General features: G+C 43.8%; 1 protein-coding gene across 18 annotated transcripts in view; it reads left to right on the top strand.

Annotated features, from left to right (window-relative positions):
• Positions 1-20,702, top strand: part of Ptprt (protein tyrosine phosphatase receptor type T) — a 1,101,940-nt gene extending 1,081,238 nt beyond the window's left edge. For all 18 annotated transcript variants that reach the window (XM_052726074.1, XM_052726080.1, XM_052726075.1 and 15 more), the window contains 5 exons: positions 776-907; positions 14,952-15,077; positions 15,914-16,077; positions 18,947-19,082; positions 19,991-20,702. In XM_052726074.1, the coding sequence (XP_052582034.1) occupies positions 776-907; positions 14,952-15,077; positions 15,914-16,077; positions 18,947-19,082; positions 19,991-20,044 (612 nt within the window). In that variant the 3' untranslated portion in view covers positions 20,045-20,702. The remainder of the gene's footprint in view (positions 1-775; positions 908-14,951; positions 15,078-15,913; positions 16,078-18,946; positions 19,083-19,990) is intronic.
• Positions 20,703-21,674: the final 972 nt, after the last annotated feature.

The raw sequence follows: 21,674 nt of genomic DNA, 5'->3' as shown, positions 1-21,674 counted from the left end.
TTTGATTGATTTTTTTGTGTTTTTATTTATTTTTATCTTGCAAATCTCATTCATTGTATGACAGTCATCCCTTTAGATTTGAGTTGCATTTTCCAGGAAAAGAGTCTGAGCTTTGAAACCATCCACTGATCCACCAGTGTTTAATACCTGACTCCCCACAATGATATTTAAAAGCATGAATGGATAACAAATGGGTGGATAGTGCTGGATGAATGAACAGATGGGTGAGTCATAATTTTCAAGGGCCAAAACTGGGTTTGAACCTCAGGTCCACATGACTCTAATACCCGGCGGCCTTCTACCACCTTGTTGGCTAAAGGGTGCAATGCCACCTCTGGCCAGGCTAGCTCAGCCCTCAATCCAGGCCAGACACAGAAATGATCCCTGTAATCTCAGCATTATAAGCACAGGAACTTGTGGGATCCCTGATATCCCAAGAGGTGTCTTGGCCAGCAGCACAGCAAACCTGCATCCAAAATCTTTCCTTTCATATTGTAATGATGATTTGCTGAGCTCCAAGACATAAATAATTTATTTGGATAATCCCCATCCAAGTGACACTTTCCTAATGAAATGTCTTAGTTTGGAGGAGAATGTGTTCATTATGAGAAGGTCCCCTTTGCCGCCAGGGCACTGAGAGATAACAGAGCAGACAGGTGCTATGTGAGATCTATTTGGCAGGCTCAGGGCCTCTGGCAGCCATCCCGGCCTCATCATGATCGGAATATCACTGATGGGTATGTATTTGACTAACTCCGTGTCATTCCTTTGTCAGAGCCACAAGCAGCCTGCCGCCTTTGTGGTCACCCAGCACCCTCTACCCAACACGGTGGCAGATTTCTGGAGGCTGGTGTTCGATTATAATTGTTCCTCTGTGGTGATGCTGAATGAGATGGACTCTGCTCAGGTAGGAGGGGTTCGTGGGACTGCTATTGATGAGTACCAGTGAGTCATGATGGGTTGCGAGGAAACTACGATGCCCCACTGGCGGGCACTGTCAGACAGTGAATGTCAGGCAGACTCATTCTGCTGCTCACTGAATCTCCCACTAAATTCTTCACCAAAGACACCCATAAATTAGTCCCCTTGGCTGTAGGCTTTGTCAAACTATACCAATGGCAAGACCCTGTTGTCCCTGCCTCAGACACTGGCTATAGCCTTACTCTAAATCATGAAGAGCTTAGAAAATCAAGATCCCACACAACACTGAGCACCAGCACTAAAGGCTCTTCGCCATGTGGCCGTGGTCTCTGCTGGCAGAAAATGGAGTCTGAACCTAGGAACTTTGCTTCCTGACCACCCAGCTAAGCCTTGACTTCATGACTTAGCCCCTCTGGGTCTTCTATCTTCAACCATCATATGTCTACACTTCCCCACACCTAAGACATAGGACACTATCTTGGGACAGTCTCTGGAGACCACTACTGTGTGGCAAGACAGCTATTCTAGGGTAGATGAGATGAAGGTGGCCTTTCAAAGTTTTACATGAGTCTTTTCAGTGCCTTGAAGGAAAGCAAAGTCATTCAGTGCACTCTTGTGTGAGCGCTGGCCTTACATAGGCCTTGGGTGGGAATAATTCTTTTTTCCAAATGGGGCTGAGCTATAATCCCAACCTTGCAGGAGCTGCCAGTCTTGCTACAGAGACAGATGGGTGAGTTATCCCAGGCTCATGTGGCTGTGCTATAATAGAGGTCAGCAATGAAGTGCCATGTTGACCTAGAGCAGAGAGCAATTAATTCTACCCAGAGGGTGGGGGAAGATTTCAAAAGGAAGGTGACTTGGACCTTGAAGCGGGCAGGGGAGATCTGGTCATACAGGGGATGAATGGCTGGGAAAAGGCATTCTACATAGAAGGGACAGTAGAGGCAAAGGCAAGACAGATGGATGTGTAGAGGCTTGTTTTCAGTCAGCTTCCGTTCTAGTACACTGAGGCTGTATCTGGAGAGAAAGAGTGAGGTAAGGCTAGGAAAGACAGCAGGGTTCAGTCAGCAGAGAAGTTTCTTATGCCAGGCTCAGGAGCCTGGACCTAAAGTACTGACAGAATGAGGCTGTTGTTGTTAAGTGACAGGATCCTTTCTACCAATAGCATTTTTGTACAAACTCAATGAATGAAGGAGGAGGATCTGGGCATATTAAAGGAGGAAGTGGAGACCCAGAGCACCACCCATGCTGGTCTTTCATCTGGTCCTGATAGCCCTTAGCTAGTCTGTCATCTGGATCCCTTTGCAGCATCCAGGGGTTCCAAGATAATTAGAAAAACTTTGCTATACATTGGGGGTGGTCCTAAGGTTTCCAACTTGTATTAGAAAATGGAGTCTAGGACCAGAGAATACAGACATGGGAATCAGAGACTAAAGAGAAAACACAGCTTGTATTCAGAAATTGAAGAGGAGATCTGAGCAGAGAAAATAGCCAGATAGAAGCAGAACTTGGACCAGATGTGAAATCATTTCCAGTGTGAAGTCCACAAACTTCAGGGAGCAGCTGCATGTGGACGTTGATGACAAGACGTCCCAGATGGTGGCAGGTAGCTTGTTTAGGTGATCAGCTATCCAGGAAGCACCTGGCCAAAATGGAAAGGCAGGAAGAGGAGGGGTGAGTATGGACCAGAGCTGAGTAGAAGAGGAGGAAAAGGAGTGTGTGTTGGACTGTGTCCATGAGACATACCCAGAAGAGGTTCCCTTCATTCATACCATCCAGACTCGTTGAGCATCTGCTACTGCTATTTGTTGGAAACTATTCTAGGTTCTTGGAATGTATCACAGACAAGGTGAAACGAGAATATTCCTGTCTCCTGTGCACTTCCTATTCTAAAGGGGAGAGACCAACCATAAACAACAAATGCTCTATCATGAATTCAATCAGATATTGGAACATGATGAGAAGGAAGCATAATGAATATTTTAAAACTGGGTTGAGGCACAAGACACAGATGTACTAGAGTACTCAAGGAAGGACTTGAAAATATGTGAACACAGAAGGAGGCTAGAGAGCAAGCCAAATGTTCATTCTAGGGAACCGTGTCTCAGGCAAAGGGAACTGTGTATGCAGGCAGTGTGGTGGGAAAACACCTGACGCGCTCAAGGAAGAGCATAGTACTCTGAGGCCAGAGCAGGGTGAGATGGGTAGAGTTACAGGTGATGATATTCAAAGAGTAACAGGGTTACATGCCGTAGGTGACCTTAGTCATCATGAGAGAACTTGGAGCTTCACTCTGCATAGGATAGGGAGACACAGACAGACTTGGCAGGAGAGTGACATCACTTGACTTTTAAAAGTACAGGGAGTGGCAACAACAATAGTCAGGTGCAGGTGATGGTGGCTTGAGCAAGGTGGTAGCATGGTGTATATTCTATATGTACCCCAAAGGTAGGAAGACAAAATATACTGCCTGGTTGAAGATGGGAGATAGAGGATGACACTAAAGTTTAGGGCCTGAAGAATGGAGGATTGGGAACCAAGATAACAATAGAAAAAAAAATAAACTCCCCTAAAAGAGATTTCTAGAAATTCCCCTATTTCGTTCTAGAATCAGAAATGATCACCGCCTGTTCTTCTACTTGAACAAGTAAGGTAACTCACATTTATGAAGTGCGAGTGAGATGAAACGTGCAAAAAAAAAACCCACATGTACTTGTTAAAGGTGTGGCTCAGTGGCAGAGCACCTGACCAGCATTCAGGAAGCTCTAGGTTCAATCCCCAGTAGAAGGATTTAAGTCCATTTGCTCTTCTCTTTACCCAACACCCATTTTGCAAAATTGGAGCCTGGAAACAGAATGGCAATTATGAAGAACCTCACTTTGGGACATATAATGTCAAGGTTGCGGTCTCTAGCTCCCCCTTTTAAATGGTAGATCCTTGGTGAATGATGGATCTTTCAGCCCCAGATGTTGGTGCAGCCTTTGAGAGCTGCAGCTCTGAATGTAAAAACATCAGGCTCAGAAGCACCCCAAGGTTGGCTGCCATACACAGCTGGCAAGCATCCCCTGAAATCGGCAGATGAATAGAGCACTTATTGATATAAATATCATCACCACAGCAGCTGGGATCCTTACAAAAATAAACAGTGATATAGTGTGAGCATCAGAAAAGCTGCCTTCAGCACCTGGAGGGGCGGTTCTTCGAAGTGGTATGAACCTATGCCTGCTAGCATGCTCCTGCCAAGGCAGCCCAGAATGTGGGCCAGGCCAGCAAAGTGGACAGGACTACTTAGGTCCTAAGTATCTCTCGGTTGCTTCTAAGAAAACTAACAGCACATTCTGTGGTTTGACTGTACACTCCTGTTGGAGGGTGGTCAAGCTAAGGGTAGGATGCAGGAAGATAAGGACAAGGAGAAGATGTGAGCTCTCAGGAGCCTTTATTTCCTTGTACTGCTGTGGAAACCAGTCCCCTTTGTTCTAAATCCTATTCTTCTTTGAATCGGCCATCTGCAGCCACAGTATTGTTTTCCAAGTAGCTACTGATCAGAGAAATGTGACCCATGAGAGCTATTGATAAAAATTCTCAAACCTCTGCCTTCAGCCCTAGAGCTTTTACTATCTCTTTAAGACCCTGGGGGTTGGGAAGTAACTTGCTGGATAAAGTTTTTGCTTTGCCAGCATGAAGACCAGAGTTCAGATCCCCAGATGTAGTAGTACAATCACAGCAGTCATACCCCAAGATAGGAAGCAGAGACAAGCGAATCCCCACAAACATACAGGCCATTTAGTCTGGTATACAAGGTGGAGAACAACAAAAAGACCCTGTCTCAGACAAGGTGGAAGGTGGGGACTAATACCAGGGTTGTCCTCTGACCTCTACACATGCACTATTACATGAACATTCACATTTCCACTAAAACACCCACACACATCAGTGTGCACAATACACATTACATACAATTATTTTTTTTAATTTTATTACACATAGTTCAATTTTTCTTGTGGGTGCATTTCAGTCCTTCTGTCTCTCTCTGTGTCTGAACACATGTGCCATGACTCACATGTGAAAATCAGAGTACAACTGTGGAAGTCAGCTCACCTTCCACCCCAGGATCAAACTCAAGTCATCAGGCTTGTTAGAAAGTGCCTTTATCTGTTGATCCATCACCAGTCTACATAATTTAAAAAAAAAAAGTCTTCAAAGGCCTGTGGTCAACTAAGCAAGGCAAAGTCCTAGATGCAACATCCACCATGGTCCCCCAGAGACCCATAAGTAATAAACTTTGCAAGGAAAACTTTTTATCATTTTTATAAGCCCTGATGCCAGACCAGAGTCCACAGGGAAAAGGTGTCAGAAAGAAACCTGTTGTTGCTTGAATGTGAAATGTCCCCCCTAGGTTCATGTATTTGAATACTTGATCTCTATCTAGTGCTAGGAAAGTTGTTGAATCTTAGGTGGGTGGCACCTTGTTGAAGAAGGGAGTGGTTGACTAAGAGCCTTGAAGTTTTGATCCACTTCCTGTTCATTGTCTACTTCCTGACTGCCCCTTGCTTGTGGCCAGCTGCCTCCTACTCCTGCTGTTCCACACCTTTCCTCATATGATGAACTTTGTCCCCAGAACTGTGAGCCAAAGTAAGGCCTTACATTGATTCTTGTTTGGGTATTTTGTAGCTGCAATGAGAAAAGTAACTAATATGGAGTCCTTCTGTGTGATCATGATACACTATGTAGTGTTTAGAATGCTCAGGGGATTACCCATGCAAAGAATGGATTCTCTCTCAACCTCCAAAATGTCAAGATGGGGTATCAGGAAGGAGAGTGGTTTGAGTTGGACAAATATTGTCTCAATCAGCCCAAAGGAAGCAGAATGTGAAGTGGCAAGAAGAAAAGGTTTCACTTCACCAGCCTGAGTGGCTTCCAACCCAGAGTGAGGCTTTCAAAAGCCTCATTAGTCATTCATTCATCAACATACATTTATTGAAAGCTTATGATGGGCCAGGCAAAGACCTAGACACAACAGAAGACCACAGAGGCCCCTAATCCTGATCATCCCCATGTGGCAAGATACGAATCCCTTTCAGGCTGTCTTTGACCAAAAATAAAATCCCTCTCAGGTGAAATCATCTCAGCAAGAACCTTAGTGATAGAAGGACACAAAGCAGAATGTGGGTGGAGAGGGTATTTGGGGAGCAGGGAAGAGGTGGCATATCACATTGCCCTCAAGATCTGTGATAGTAGGAAGAATTATAGTAAAAATGACTACTTCATCAGCCTGGGATCAGATTTGGGGATCAATGAGCCCCAACCTCCGCTTGGCTCTCCCCACATTAATAAATACTGGTATTTCCAGTTTCCCTGAATATGAGGTTGCTTCAATGTTACATTGACTACTTGTCTTGTATTGTTCCATGGGCATTACTGCCTCAATGAGCTTTAGTTCTGTAGACCATGTGCATAATGAAATGCTCTAATCTGAACTCAAAGCCAGCGACATGGGTTCCTGCATTCTAGACGACAGAATAAGCCTCATTTTGCTTTCAAAGTCTTTGGATATAGTTCACTGAATTTTCCTGCTAACTTTGTAGCACCTACTTTGGAAACGATTGCTTCCTTCTTGTAGATCTGAAAGCTACGGCCCAAGCAGGAAAATAATGTCAACAAGACCATTTGACCCATGAACTTTTGCCCATGACCTCCTGCCAGGGATAATGGAAATGTTTATACCAGTTAAAGACATATTTATTGGCCCTGGTGCCTGATCATCACCCGGAAGACAGGAACATGTCCTTACAGTAAAACAAGAGCTCATAGCTTATACAGAAGTTTAGTTGCCCAGTTTTGAGGTCCTACTGTGAAAAGCCTGAGACCAAGTGATGCAAAAATTCAGGTAGAAATATGGGAAACGAGTCGATCCAAAGATTAGCAGATGTCTGCGATGGGTTTTCACACAGGTGAAAACTTCTGAAAGTGAGGGAGGCAAACACTCCCTTCTAGGGAGAGAGCAAGGTGACATTAGAGAAATCTGTTTGCTGTCATTATGTCCACAAAACAAATACACAGAATTGATTTATCCATTTTACCACTGCTTGAGAAAGAACAGCCTAACATGCCAGGCAAATGCACAGAATGTCCACCTCTGCACTTCAGCCAACTTAGATTTTCAAGGCACTGTGCCTCTAGCTCCCTGGAATAGTGGAGATAACACTGGAATAGGAAGCCTAGGGTCATTCAAGCCTATGCCTGATGCTCACATGCTATGTTGCTCTGAGTCAGTTTCTTAACTTCTCCAAGCCTCAATCTTATCATTGTTGAATTATCATAACCCAAATGTCAGCCAAGTTCCCAAATCTCTTCCTTTCTTCCCCTTCCTTTCTCCCCAGTCTGTGAGAAAAACCTGGTATCCACCCAACCCTTCTATGAAATTCCAAGGAATTACCATTCTCATATTCATTCACAAGTTCTGGTTTTGTATGAATGGACACAAGATGGGACTCATATCCCTTCAATTTCATGATTTAAGATTAAATGTCATACGTCATCTTTCTCAAATACCATCTTGTCCCTTGCTTATGGCAGCACATCTTTCTCCAAGCATGTCAACTAAATCCATTTCCTCTTCCATCCACCTCCTCTCCTATGCCCACTTTCTCAGGCCTACTCTTCCATGGTTAGTATTCATTCTCAGTTTGATAGGATTAGAATGACCTGAGAGGGATGCATAGGCCTGCCAGTAGGGGATTATCTCAGCTATATATATTGATAGGAGACCACTGTGGGTAGCATCATTCCCTGGTTGGGATCCTAGACAGTGTAAGTGGGAAAGCAGAGCTGTGGTGGCATGACATCATTGCTGACTGCTCCCTGATTTTGGCTACAGAATGTCCATTTATTCCAAGCTCCTGACATGTTAATTTCCCCACCATGATGGACTGTACCCTTAAACTGTGACTCAGAAGAAGAAACTTTCTCCCTTAAGTTGCTTTGGTCGGGGTATTTCACTATAGAACAGAAAAGTAACTAAGATACACCCCACCCCCGAAATGTGTTTCCTTTTCTACAAAATTCAACTCCTTCTCTCTTTTTCCTTAGCACTTCTCTTTGAAACCTTCCCAGAGTTTGCCTCCCACATACCATGCTCCTGTAGGAAATGCCCTAAACCCTATCTTTCCCTCCCAGGAGAAAGTTCAGTTTTGTCTGCCAGAAGAGTAAGTTTCCATCCACCACGCAGAAATCACATTCTCACTTACAGGGCTGTTGGAGGATAAGGTATGTGAATGTCCTTTAATAACAATCCTAGGATGCTTCTTTCTAAGTTCCTTGTGCCTTTCACCCCTACTCCCATCGTCTCTCATCCTTAAATGGCCACAGTGCCAAAGCCAATTACATAATCTTATAGAATCTATTTAAAGGAATGTTGTAATCACTGCCAAGAATTCTAACACCAAGTCAGGTGACTCTTTTATATTTCTCTACTTAAATTCTGCATAATTCACTTCCCTATTAGGTGACCCAGGCACACCCTCACCCCAGAGGATCACAGGACCTTGCTACCTAGAGTTATTCATTTATGATGCTTTGAAATTACCTTGCCCTTTCCTACTTATCAAAGGATTTTTAATTAACAAAAGCATAACTAAGGTGCACAAAAATATACTTTTTTTCCAAAAATAGGCCCATCTGCTAGCTTTCATTCAACTCACCAGGGCGTGTTTATTATCCCAGCAACTAGACTAACAAGCTTTCAGATTCTATCACCAAGAAAAAGATGTTTAACGAGGGAGGCTACCTCTGCATTTGTCGCATTTCATGTCTGAACTTGCACCCCCCTCCCAAAGGACATCTTTCATGGCCTGAACAGCCATGGTATTCAGGTGGAATAATGTACCGCAGCTGTTCCAGCACTGTCTACAAAGGCTGATTGACTTTTGCTCAGTTTAACTCATTTTGACAACAGACAGCAGAAGCCCCTCTGCTCTCCAGGAAGAAGTGTGAGCATTTCTAAATCCTCAGTGACAATGAGGCTGGCTTTTCTGCTGGAGACAATCATGGGTCCGACCATGCACATCTGCAATAGTGAGGCCCTCCCTTCTGGCAGCTCTACCGTCTCTAGACCACTGGGGAAGGAAGAGTAGCAGGGACACCAGAAGAGGAGGCAGGGAAGACAGCTGGTCCAAACTCCAAACTTTTAATCAACATGTTTGGGAGCATATGGGTTTGTGTACATGTGTACATGTGCATGGAGAGGTCAGAGGTCAATGCTGGGTGCTATTCTCTATCATTCTCCACCTCATTGGGTTTGTTTGTTTGTTTATTTGTTTGTTTGTTTGTTTGTTTTGAAACAGGGCCCTCAGTGAACCTATCAAGCATCAGGAATCCTCCTGTACCCACTTCCCTGGTGCAAAGATGACTGGCACAGGTTACCATAGAGCTTTTCTGTGGCTGCTAGGGATTCGAACTCGGATCCTCAAACTTGTGTGGCATGCTCTTTATTAGCTAAGCCCTTCTTCATAGACCTTTAATCTATTCTTAAGGTAGAAAATTTCAAGATTTTCATCTAAACTAGAAAATATCCAGGTCATATTGAGTGTAAGTGTGGCCTCAAGATCAGTTCCATCTTCATGATTTCAGGCTTCAGAGGACTAAGTAGAACCTATGTTCTTTTAGGATCTTAAACTATCAGAACCCCATAAAAGTTCTAAGCAGTGCTAGCATATACATGTCTTGGTCTGGTTCCTCTGCTAGCACATGTGCTCTGTGCCATCCCCATGTCACTTATTAGCAAAGCCCAGTTCCTCTCAGGTTTCCACTAGAAATCCATGAACCCTAAGCATTGTGCATGCTATGAAAAACAGAATGATTAGGGTTGAGAGGGGATCACGTGACACATTATATCACCTTCTACTTTTCACTGTCTCTACTATACCTCCAGCCTTCCTCTTTGATTTCTAGTTCCCTCTCAAGAAAACCCCACAAGTCTCTCTTACGATTGTCCTCTGAATTCCACAGGAAAGTGACATGTGTGTGTGTGTGTGTGTGTGTGTGTGTGTGTGTGTGTGTGTGCGCGCGCGCGCACACACACACACATACATACACGTACACACACTCAACATATGCATACATACTAATAATAATAAACAAAAATTAAAAGAAAGAAATAGAAGGTACTTCAAGTGGGAACCCCAATGCATTTATTTCCCTACAAAGAGAAAATCCTCTTTGATTTTCTAAGTCTCTCTCAAGAAAACCCTACATACAAAATGTTTACTTCCTCTCTCCACAATGATGCCTATCTCCACAGCTACCCTAAGCTGACTCTTCAAGAATTTTTGCAGTAAAGACAAGCCATTCAGTAATTAATCCCAAAAATAAACTTTCAAAAGGGATAAAACTGAAAGAAAAATAAAAGCCTTTTTCTTTATGCATCTTGTCTTAAATTATGCTGCCTAATGGTGAGTTCTCACTGGAGACATCCCTGTGCAAGGTAACATTAAGATGCACATATCCCCTTATAATAAACTGGACAATTTAAGAGCCCTGGACAAGTTACCAAGAGAAAAAGTATTAAAATGGAATCCTAGCTTTTAATTTTTCTATCTGTGAATGTAAATATAGATTATAGGTAATGGACCTACAAAGGGGACCACAGGGGAAAGGGTTCTGAAGCAGACTGGTAAGGGTAATAGGGTCCCTATGGCGTGAAGGTAGAAAGGAGACTCTTGGGGATGGGAAGACACAAGAGGGAGCAGGGAGGTGGGGAGGAGAGTGGAGAAGGAGCAGGCTTAACCAAACAAGTGATGTCTGAAAATACTGTAAGGAAATGGTTACTTCATTCTTGCTGTTGTTAAATCAACATACAAAGTAACAGGTTTCCTTCTAGAATTTCACACAAACTTAGTTTTGCGTGATGAAGACACCCTCCTATCCCCACTCCCCACACCCCCACCTCCCCACCCCCTCACCCCACCTCCGCACCCCTACAGTCCACCCCCTTACCCCGCCTCTCCAACCCCTGACTTCCCAGTCTCCTTCCCCCATTCATACATTACTATCCTAGTGTTCTCCTTGGTCATAAGTTCTGTTCCCCTCCTCACTCCAACTTCCTTAAAGCCTCTTTTCTCTCTCTCCTGGACCCTTTCTACTGTCCTGACCTTCTACTACACCCACACCCACATAACCACACACAGACAAAAATCAGAAACTAGGGCCTGCACAAGAGACAATGTAGTATTTGTCTTTCTCCGTGTGCCACTCAAGAAACAGCCGTGAGAAGAAAAAAAAAAGTAGAATTAAAAATATGTTTTTAAATATAAAACAAAAGAAGAAAGGAAGAAAAGGAAACAAAATCAAAGCCATGGCAATGGGGCCAGGTGAGACAGCCCCAAGGATAACCAGCTGGCAACCCGGCCTGACAATCTGCATTCAACCTCCAGAACCCACAGTGGACACGGTGGAGGAGGAGAAACGACCCCTGAAAGTTGTCCTCTGAACTCCACAGACAAATGACATGGACACACACACATGCACTCAACATATACATGCATACTAATAGTAATAACTAAAAATTAAAAGAAAGAAATAGAAGATACTTCAACTGGGAAGCACAATGCATTTATTTCCCCAGTTTTCCTACACTTAATACTTAAGCCAAAATGGAAGCTTCCATTCAAATGGATCCATGCATATAGACACAAAGATGGTCTTAAGCTAAACCAGAGAAGACATTCTTTGCTGATGAAAATCATGTACTAGTCTGGAAGGGTCACTGGGAACAGAGTACTTGGCTTCCCTACACTTCTGTCTCCTATTTCCTGTCTCTAGATTATGTGCAGCATGCTGGGCTGTAAGAAGACCCTGATGATCTCTGGCAGCTCAAATGCACATCTGCCCACACATCGCCCAGCCGAATGTCACCCTCTGCTGCAGCTGAGGGCTCACAAATTAGGGAACTGAAGTGAAAAGATGGCACCGATTTAGGATTAGAAGGACCCAGCAACCTTCTCCAGCCCTCTGGGCATTATGGGAGAGTGACCTAGAAAATCAAATGCAGAGAAGTGTCCTAAAGTACAGGACTCTTGTTTGAGGCATAGTAGAACCTATTAGCTTGAGAAATTGGTCTGGAAATCTTATTAAAAGAGACAAATCATTCCACATCCTCCTCAGGCTGAAAATATTGGGGGTAATAGACTGTCCCCAGTGCCTCAAATCCATGCACCTCATGTCAGGATCACAGCCGAACTCTGGCAAGGCTAAATTCAATGCAGGCAATAAAGGCAATTATTTTTTTTAAATGGGAAGTTCTGATTAATTCCAGTTTCTCTGGCCAACCACAGACTTATCGGTACCAGTCCCTCATTACTGTGAAGGTTGCAAGGCAGAAGAGCCAGTGGCAAAGAGAAATGAAGTTCAAATTGTGGATTTGTCATTACTGCACAGCTCAGCAGCAGCAGATTGTCCAGCTACAGAGGCCCCTGTGACCAGCCCTCCTCCCCCACCCCCACCTTCACATCTCCTTTCTCAATATGCTTGATTAACCCCTGATGGAGAGGCTGGGCAAGCAGAGGACCAATGCCTTAAGAAACTTCACCTTGAACATCTTTGCTACTTGAGAGGAGTGATAAGAAAGGACATTCTTCATATCTAAGTGCAGAATGACTCGTGACTTGTAACAGGACATTCAGCTTGAGAATCTTGACTTTACAATGTTGTGTAAATGATACAAATTTGATAGAAGCTATATAAACTTTGATTTGGTTGTCTTCCTTGGACCAATGATATGCAGTACTCTCTGGTAACTGTTAGGCATTGGCAGCAAGCTAAAGATCCCAGACATGCAGCATCCTGCAGAGTCCTTTACAGTATGTAGTACTTTATTGCAAAATGGCAATCATCTGAAGGTTCTGTATATCAAATATATTTTTTGCAGTTCTGGTGATTAAATATAGGGCTTCATGCATGCAAGGCAAGTGCTCTACCATTGATCTACATCCCCAATTCTAAATTCATTTTCTTCTTTATGATGTCATCAACCAATGATGCATTTATGGGGATACAATGAATATGTTCATAAGCCAAGGAATATGTTAATGATAGTAATCATACAATGGTGATAACTATACAATTGAATTATAAATGCAATAATTATCTGCAATATCAAGTATGTATTCATTTCATGGCTGGTACAGTACTAAGTGATTTATTTTCATGAATTATCTCCTTTATCCCCAAAATAACCCCAACAGAGAAAGAGACAGCAAAGATTGGTATGAATAGCTAGACAGAAAATATTGTAGGTCTCTGTCTAAACTACTCAGTCTGCACCTGCAGCACTGTGTGGCAGCAGTCATAGATAATATGTGAACAGGTTAACAAATAAGTGTCAATAAAACTTTATTTACAAAACCATTTCATACGGCTATTAGGCCATAGTTGGCCAACCACAGCTCAAGTTAAATGATGGTATCCCTAAGTGAGAACTTCAGGTCTCCACTGGTAAGAAGGCATGGATGTGATGTTTCCCTTTTGCATACCCCACCTCCTGTTCTTTCTTTATCATTCCAGTTCTTGAGGGAGGAGAGAATAAAAAGTGTCCTGTCTGTGACTTCCCAGGGTGAATTACCAGTTCACTACTATCAACAAAAGAGAGGGCAATTCTTCTCTCCCAGAAAAATCCTGCCTCAGAAGAGGCCACCACACTTTCATGGGTCACCTCTGTCAATATCTCCAAGCTGGTGTGGGCCATGACTGACCTCACCCTGTGAGACACTCAATGCAGAACCACTGCTAGAAGCTTCAGTGGGTCTTTGTGAGCATTCATTATGTCTTCTTAGCAACTCCTGGGTGACCATTCTATCACATGCTCTCTGTCCAGGCACCAGTAGCCCCAGAAATCCTGTGGCCCCAATTGTCATCCTCGTGTGTCCCAAATCTAAGACAGTGGTTCTAGGCAAGGTCTATCTCAATGCTCCTCGGAGACCAGAAATTTGAAGGAGCATGTGTTGCCTTTCCACAGATACCCACACTAAAGTCACCCGACAAATCAATAGACACAGAGGAATACTGTGTCCATCCTCCTTGATGACACACATAAACAACAGACCAACTAGGGTCTGAGACCAGAGCTCCTCAGTCTCTGCAGAACTGCATTGGACTGACAGTGTTCTCAAGGAGTATTCTGTATATTATGGTATGTCTAGCTGCATCCTAGCCTGTGCTCATAGCTGTTACCATAGCTGTAATGACCAAAACTGACTTCAGACATTGGGAGATAGGGACAAATGGCCTCTAGCTGAGAGCCACTGTCTTAGAGTGAGGGGTGACCATGGATATGGCTATCGGCTATGCATGTAGTTCCCAATTCCAAAAATTCTGGGAAGACAGTCAGCAAACTCTCTTGGTACCAGGGAAATGCTCTTTCTTATGGTATGAGGGAGACATGCTTCTCCTCAATTAACTCATGAGAGCAGAGGTCTGGGTGACAAAACTCATAAGCATTAGAGCCTAGATTTGGAGCTAAGGCTGTCAGATGCCAAAATCTGTACTTTTTAAAACAGTTAGTCTGAATATGACTGTGAATAGTCAAGGTAGACTTTTCTGGAATGGGAAGCAGTTGCCATAATTGTGGTAAAATGAAACCAGATTGTGCCTGCCCTTTACTTGGAACTCCTAAAACCGTGACAGCAGCACTTACAAGTAGATGCTGTTCTCCCCACTTCACAAATGAGAAGACTAAGGTCCAGATGCTATTCTCCGCATTTCACAGATGAGAAGACTGAGGTCCAACAAAGTAAGAGATGATTTGAAGTCAGCATAGAAAATATTTTTAAGCCTTCTCCTTTGTTCAAAGCTTTACCATTTCAGAACCAAACAAGTTGGACCTGTACTTCAACAGAAAATCTATGTACAGTTTGTTTTATAAGACTGTACCTTTCTGGTCATGTTGTCCTGCTCACACAAAAGGCTTGGTGATAAATAGCACTTATGTGCCCCCTTCTTTGACTTTGGCCTCCTGTGACCACTTTTTTTTCCTACAGCTCTGTATGCAGTACTGGCCTGAGAAGACTTCTGGGTGTTATGGTCCCATCCAGGTGGAGTTTGTCTCTGCAGACATTGATGAGGACATCATCCACAGAATCTTCCGTATCTGTAACATGGCTCGGGTGAGTACAGAGCCGCCATGGCTCACTGCAGAGCCGCCATGGCTCACCGTTCCCCTACTTTGCAGAACAGATGGAGGCTCCTGGGAGAAGATCCCACTGAGCCCGCCAAGAGCCTGTTCCTCTCTCCTGATAAGCTCTTCCTTGGGAAAGTGATGCCTTTGCTGATTCCGGCTCCAGATCCAGCAATGGCTCTAGCACAGACAGATACGCAGAGTGGCATCCAGCCTGCCAGCTGCCTGTTTCCTGACACACTAGCAGCCATGTAGACACAACTTCTCAGACATTAGCTCTTCCCCACTCTGGCATACTGCACTGGTATCCTTCAGTTGGATCTTATGCGCTTTACACCAGGTCCTACAAATACTGACATGGATAACAATTAGTTGCTTTCGAAGGGATAGTTACTGGTTGAATGCTGGGTCAGAGGGGCACATTAAAAATCCATAAAACGATGACTAACTAATGCTCTTTACTGAGAACCCAGAGAGATGGTACTCAGTCTCTGCCCTCAGAGTTTGCTATCAAACAGAAATAAGATATGCTCCAACTAATGAGCTTCAGAGAGAAAGAATTCTACTTGGCAGAACAAAGAAAGGTGTTCCTAAAGAAATGACCATCTGAATTGAGTTTGAAGACTGACAGGAGTTTTCAAGGTGTAGAGAAGTTAAGCAGCATACACAGGGGGATGACATTAGGTATAAAGACACTCTGTGCCCATGATGGCACAGCTGAGGCCCCACTGATTTCTACTCTATTTCAGCCCACCAGGGAATCTGAAAGGTTTGTATCCCCAGGCATCCCTAGCAGAATAGCCCTAAACAGTGCTTTGTTCTCAGCCACAGGATGGTTATCGTATTGTCCAGCACCTCCAGTACATTGGCTGGCCTGCATACCGGGACATACCCCCTTCCAAGCGCTCTCTGCTCAAAGTGGTCCGACGGCTGGAGAAGTGGCAGGAGCAGTATGATGGGAGAGAGGGACGCACCGTGGTCCACTGCCTGTGAGTACCCACAGAGGTGTCTCCAGAGCAGTGTAGTGATGGATGACAGAATATTGAAAGTGTTTCTGGTTGCATATGCCAGTCCTAGGCATCATATCAACACCCTTTAGAATCCATTGATAATCCATTCAAAGGAATTAGAATCCTTTAATGAACTAAGGTGCCAGTTTTTCTAAACTACTGTTGTATGACATATTGCTAAAGTAGAATACCATAAGCAGACCACCTCCCAGTGCTCCCAACACAGAGTGAGTTCCACTCTCCAAAAGGGGGTATGTGCATCATCCTGCTAGGTATAAGAAAGCTTGGGATAAAGTGAGTCCCACTGACCGAGCCCCCTTGTGTTATTTCCTGAAGGAGAAGAAATGGGACAGTATTATATTGGCTTAATTTAAGCCTGGCATTTAAAATGAATCATTTCATCCTATCCACAAGGCAAATACTATAGTTTTGCAGTAGGCAAACCAAAAGCGTCGATGGGTAAGGGAACAGAGCAAGAGGACCTCAGTTTGAATTCACCAGACTGTGAGCTGATGTACTATCTGCTGTCCCACACTGCATCTAAGAAGAGGGAGGATGAGGAGCATTTAGGATGAGGACCTCTTGGACAGTATGAGGACAACTTGAACTTGTTCATTGTGTCAGCCTCCTGGGATAGCTCTTACCTTTTACTTAGTAGGAACAGGGACACAGAGAAGAGGAGGGGAAGACACTACTCCAGCAGGTGGATTTTCAGGACCCTGGAATCTGTGTCCTCCTAGAGGTGCAGTGAGCTTAAGACCAGCCACTGGGATGATCTTTGCTTCCTATCTTAGGATGGGCGCAGCTCAGTACAATGGGCCCCAGTGACAGTCTGCTAAGCAGAAGTCAAGACCCCTAGAGGATTGTGGGGGGCTAAGTGCAGCACAAAAAAATTTACTTAACTATGTTGCCCTTGTTTTCCCCATCTGTCCATTTGGGTATGTTGAAGTAGATCATGTTTAGACCCTGAAGTGCTCAAGCATGAAGCATTCAGAAGAGAATAGTGTATCTGCCAATAGAGAGATTTTAAAATGCCATAGCAGAAAATATGCAAATGTAAGTATAATTCCTTAAGAGCAAATATCAAAGAGTCTATCACAGACAAGGGTTCTATGAAGAGTTGAGGCCTGTACAAACTCTTCAGCCATGGAGATTTACATGGGATGTTATATCTACAACTACCAACTTTTTAGAACATCATTTTTGAGGGAAATGACTAAAAGTCCTTTCTCTTTAAAAAGTACTGTATTACAGAAAAATCTGAACCACACTTTTCTCTTTTTGTCAGAATAATTATTTCTGGTGTGAATAGAGGCGTTAATTATCTTTCATTGGCCTCAGAATTGAGTTGTCTTTTTCAAAGCCACTAATTGTTCACTTTCATTCAGATAGGTGGTTCATACGTGTCAGGAAGGTCAGAGCTTAGAGCAGGTTAAACACACATGGGCACACTTAGAACTGAAAAGCTCCCACCTGTAGAAATTTTCCTCTAAGGATACAGATATGCATGGGCTCCAGGAAGATATCGTGTGGTGTACCGTCTCAGGGTGATGGATGTGTCATATATGCCAAGCTGTCTCTAACTATACTGCAGAAACTAGTGGCTGGTTTCCAACCCTGGCTCCCTCCAGTTCCTTCCCACACATTAGATGGCCCCTCATTAGCACAGGACAACGTCCATTCCTCAGGATTCCATAAGGCCCTGAGATGCTGTATCCTCTTACTTCACCCTCTTGGTCCTATGTTCTTATTTCAAAAGATACTAAACCCCGCTTTCTGGGAAGGCTTCCTACACCCAAGTGTTTTTATTTCTTAGCCTATGGGGGTAGGAGTGGTTTGTTTGGTTGGTTGGGTTTTCTGCTTGTTTTCACTCATGTCTTACCTACCTAGGTAACTAGCACAGGTGTATCATCCTACCAATAGGGACCTGGACATCCTTGGGGTCCCCAGGCATTATGACAGCCATTGAAATACAGGCACCCACTAGTTAAGGAAGGATAATTTTGTGTACTTGAGACATCTGGTTGTTAGGTTTCCTGTAGGTGAAACATCTGGGAGATTGACTAAGTGCCTTCACTTCTGCCCAGATGTTCCTTAGACACAGACCATTACATGAAATCATTAGCTGCCTTTGGCAGCTCGCCCAGGAGTTCAGAATCAGGTAGGTTCCCAAAGAGGCTTGTTTCCCTAAGGATAATTTATGGAGCTTCAGTCCCTATACCCAAGACCAGTAGGGCCCTATTTAAACAAGATTTATAAGGAGAGCCATGGAAATGGCCTGGTATTTCAGAAATACTGAGCCAATGCCCCAGGACCACAGCCTGAAGTCAGGGCTAGCTAGCCCAAGATTCATAAATTATTGTTGTCTTTATTAGAAGGGAGAAATGGTAATAAAGCAACCTGGTAACTTTCATTGTTTTCACAGGATGTCTGGTAGACGCAAAGTATCCTTTTGGGCATGAATGTAGATACCACATGTATAAAGACACAATACACTCCTACCCTGAGAATGTAGAAAAGTGTGCCTGGAATGATTATAAAATTCTTACAGAGCCAAAGAGATATCAATCTAACTAAATCTTCAAAGGTCATATAGTCTAACATCTTTATTAGATAAATGGGGAACTCAGGATACAGACCAAGAAGTGCCTTTCCCAAAGTCAAAGAAAATTCAGAGCCCCAGTGGGATTTAACCCAAAACCCATGGTTCAAATAGAGTTCCCATGGCTCTCTGACCACACATCTGCTAGCACAACTACTCCTTGCTCCCACAATGCAGGTCTAGGATCAACATGCATCTAAGTAGGAGGTCCTGGGAATTTGGCTCACCCATTCACTCTGTGTTTAGAAATGGAGGAGGCCGCAGTGGAACCTTCTGTGCTATCTGCAGTGTGTGTGAGATGATCCAGCAACAGAACATCATAGACGTGTTCCACATTGTGAAAACACTACGCAACAACAAATCCAACATGGTGGAGACACTGGTGAGATTCCAAGAACCATTAACCAACATCCAAAGTCTTCATGCTTCCTGGACCTGAAAAATGTGACTGTAAACAGGACACACCTTTGACAACTGGGTCTTACTTGAAGAACTGTAGTCTATTTAACTTGATGATACTGCCACTTTTCCTGTTTCTTTCCAACCCAACCAATTTCTCTTTCCTGCAGGGCAATCTAAACAGTAATCCCAGTCCACCTACTTTGTTTCACCTTCTGCCTGCTGCTTAAAATGTCCACTAATTCAGACTTCAAGGAAGGATTCTGGAATAGTAGTTTATGAATTATGTTTTCAATTCAGCCCAAGCCTATTCTAATTCACTTATGCTAATATTTTACAATATAAAGCAATAAACTAGGATGCTTTAGAGAAAGGGTAGTAAAGCCATTGGGAAGGCAGAGCCCAGATGTTAAGACCTGGTGAAATGGTGGAGATGACCCTACAAGGACCTTGACCATAAGAAGCTTTAAAACTGCTCAAAGTGTGATGAGCTCCTACATGGAATGTGGTCCATAGATTGGTGGCAGCAGCATCACCTGGGAGTTTGTGAGGAAGGCAGAATCTTAAGCCCCATCCCAAATTGACTGAATCAGAATCTTCGTTTTCAACATATACCCCTGCATGTTCTGCATGCACGTTATAGTTTGAGAAGTTTTGGTGTGCAATATAGTAACTGAAAGGGAATGATCTCAGTTGGGCATTCTTGGAGGTATAAGTAGACATAGGCATCAGTCAGGATGTTGAAAGATGTCCAAACATGGACTATGGATCATTTCTATTTGATTTTTTAGTGTGTGTGCAGATAGGTTTTCTCCAAAATCTGTAACTCTAATCTAATGCATTCTTTTATTTTCTATCTCTTTCTTGTCTCCATTGCTCTCCTCCTCTCAGGAACAGTATAAATTTGTATATGAGGTGGCACTGGAATATTTAAGCTCCTTTTAGCCCAGTTGGATGGAGAACCTGCCAGAGTCCAGAGGCTGATGGAGCTGACCCTCTTTTTCTATGACTGACAATGACTGGTCTCAGGAGCTCAGAGGTGGCACACCTGCCCAGCTCCAAGAAGAAGACTGGTGGTCTCATGTTCAGCAGTGGGCTCTGCAGCTTCTGGCAGGTCTTCTGTAGCTGTGGGAGATGCTGCTCTGATGGGGCCCGAGCTTCCCTGCTACACCTGACAACATCGGACCCACAGAAGTTTATCCACAAGCAAGGCCCTGGACTTCTGATCCCCAGACCTCTTGCTTTTGTTCTTTCTGAGTTTGTTAATCTCATGGCAAGCTGACTGTGCAGGTGCTGGGGTGTGGGGAACTAGCCAGTCCTTCCCTTGCTGTCCTTAGGAGTACTGGGGTTTCATCATGCTATCTTTCAAAAGATTGTAGTTTGGAGGATCACTGGGTTATTGGTTTCTACAATCTCCTACAGGGGCCTCTGGCATGAGACACCTGCCAGTCTGGATCAGTGTAACTTCTGGATACCCCCTAGACCACAGCAGGGGTCCTCTTCATCTCACACCTAACTTGTGCTGGGCTTGACTCATAACTCCCATCTCCAGCCAGGACTTGACATTCTGTATTATCCTGACCAACCAACTGTATCCACATCACACTTGGCAAAGTTTCCTTTGCTTTTCCATAGTCTGTAGGGGAGGAAGATTCATAGGAAATGTTGCAGTATCTTTTTATTCTTTGTAGAAAGGGTTGCCCTCCTGGGCAGGGCTCTGGCTGATCTGTATAGTGTAATCCTGTGCTTCCTAGGTGGCACTTTCTATGGGAAAGACAAACAAGAAAAGCTTTGCATGTTCTCCCAAGTACATGTGAAAAGAAACTCTTATGAGAATATAAAAATCCCATATTCTCTTATGTCAAGAAAAAAAGAAAGAAAAGAAAAAGGTAGGATGGCAGTTTGAATGTGTGGCTATAAGATAAATTTCTTGGGCTTATTATATTTCCTGGCCATACCCTTGAAAAGTCCCACTGATAGCACAGCCATTGAACAAGTGAGGTGACATCCCTGGGATTGGTCCCTGGTTTGGGGGAAAAATACAGTAACAGCTTTATAATTTGTCTCTCCAAATCTGAACTCTTTCCTAAAGAAATCCAGCTACCTTGCCGGGCGGTGGTGGCGCACGCCTTTAATCCCAGCACTCGGGAGGCAGAGCCAGGTGGATCTCTGTGAGTTCGAGGCCAGCCTGGTCTCCAAAGCGAGTACCAGGAAAGGCGCAAAGCTACACAGAGAAACCCTGTCTCGAAAAACCAAAAAAAAAAAAAAAAAAAAAAAAAAAGAAATCCAGCTACCATTTTGAAAATGGCTACTGTGGCCCCAAGTTGGCTTCTAATACAATAAGTGGGTTTAGGCCTGTGGCTCTGAGTCTTGCCCAAAGAATGAATAAATCAAGAAAAGGGAGAAGACATTTGGGAAGCATTTTCTGCAAGCCAAGTGCCATGCTTATCACCTCCCGTATGACATCTCATGTAGTCTGTAGCACTCCGAGAAAGGGTTTGTATCATCTCCATTTTGTAATTGAAGAAACCCATGCACCTTCTTCAGTGATGGGATTCTGGATTCAAAAAGGCAG

This window comes from Peromyscus californicus, unplaced genomic scaffold (assembly GCF_007827085.1).
Source record: "Peromyscus californicus insignis strain IS unplaced genomic scaffold, ASM782708v3 Scaffold_7__1_contigs__length_154581171, whole genome shotgun sequence".
In the NCBI taxonomy this organism is placed as follows: domain Eukaryota; kingdom Metazoa; phylum Chordata; class Mammalia; order Rodentia; family Cricetidae; genus Peromyscus; species Peromyscus californicus.
This window is presented reverse-complemented; position numbering and strand designations above follow the sequence as displayed.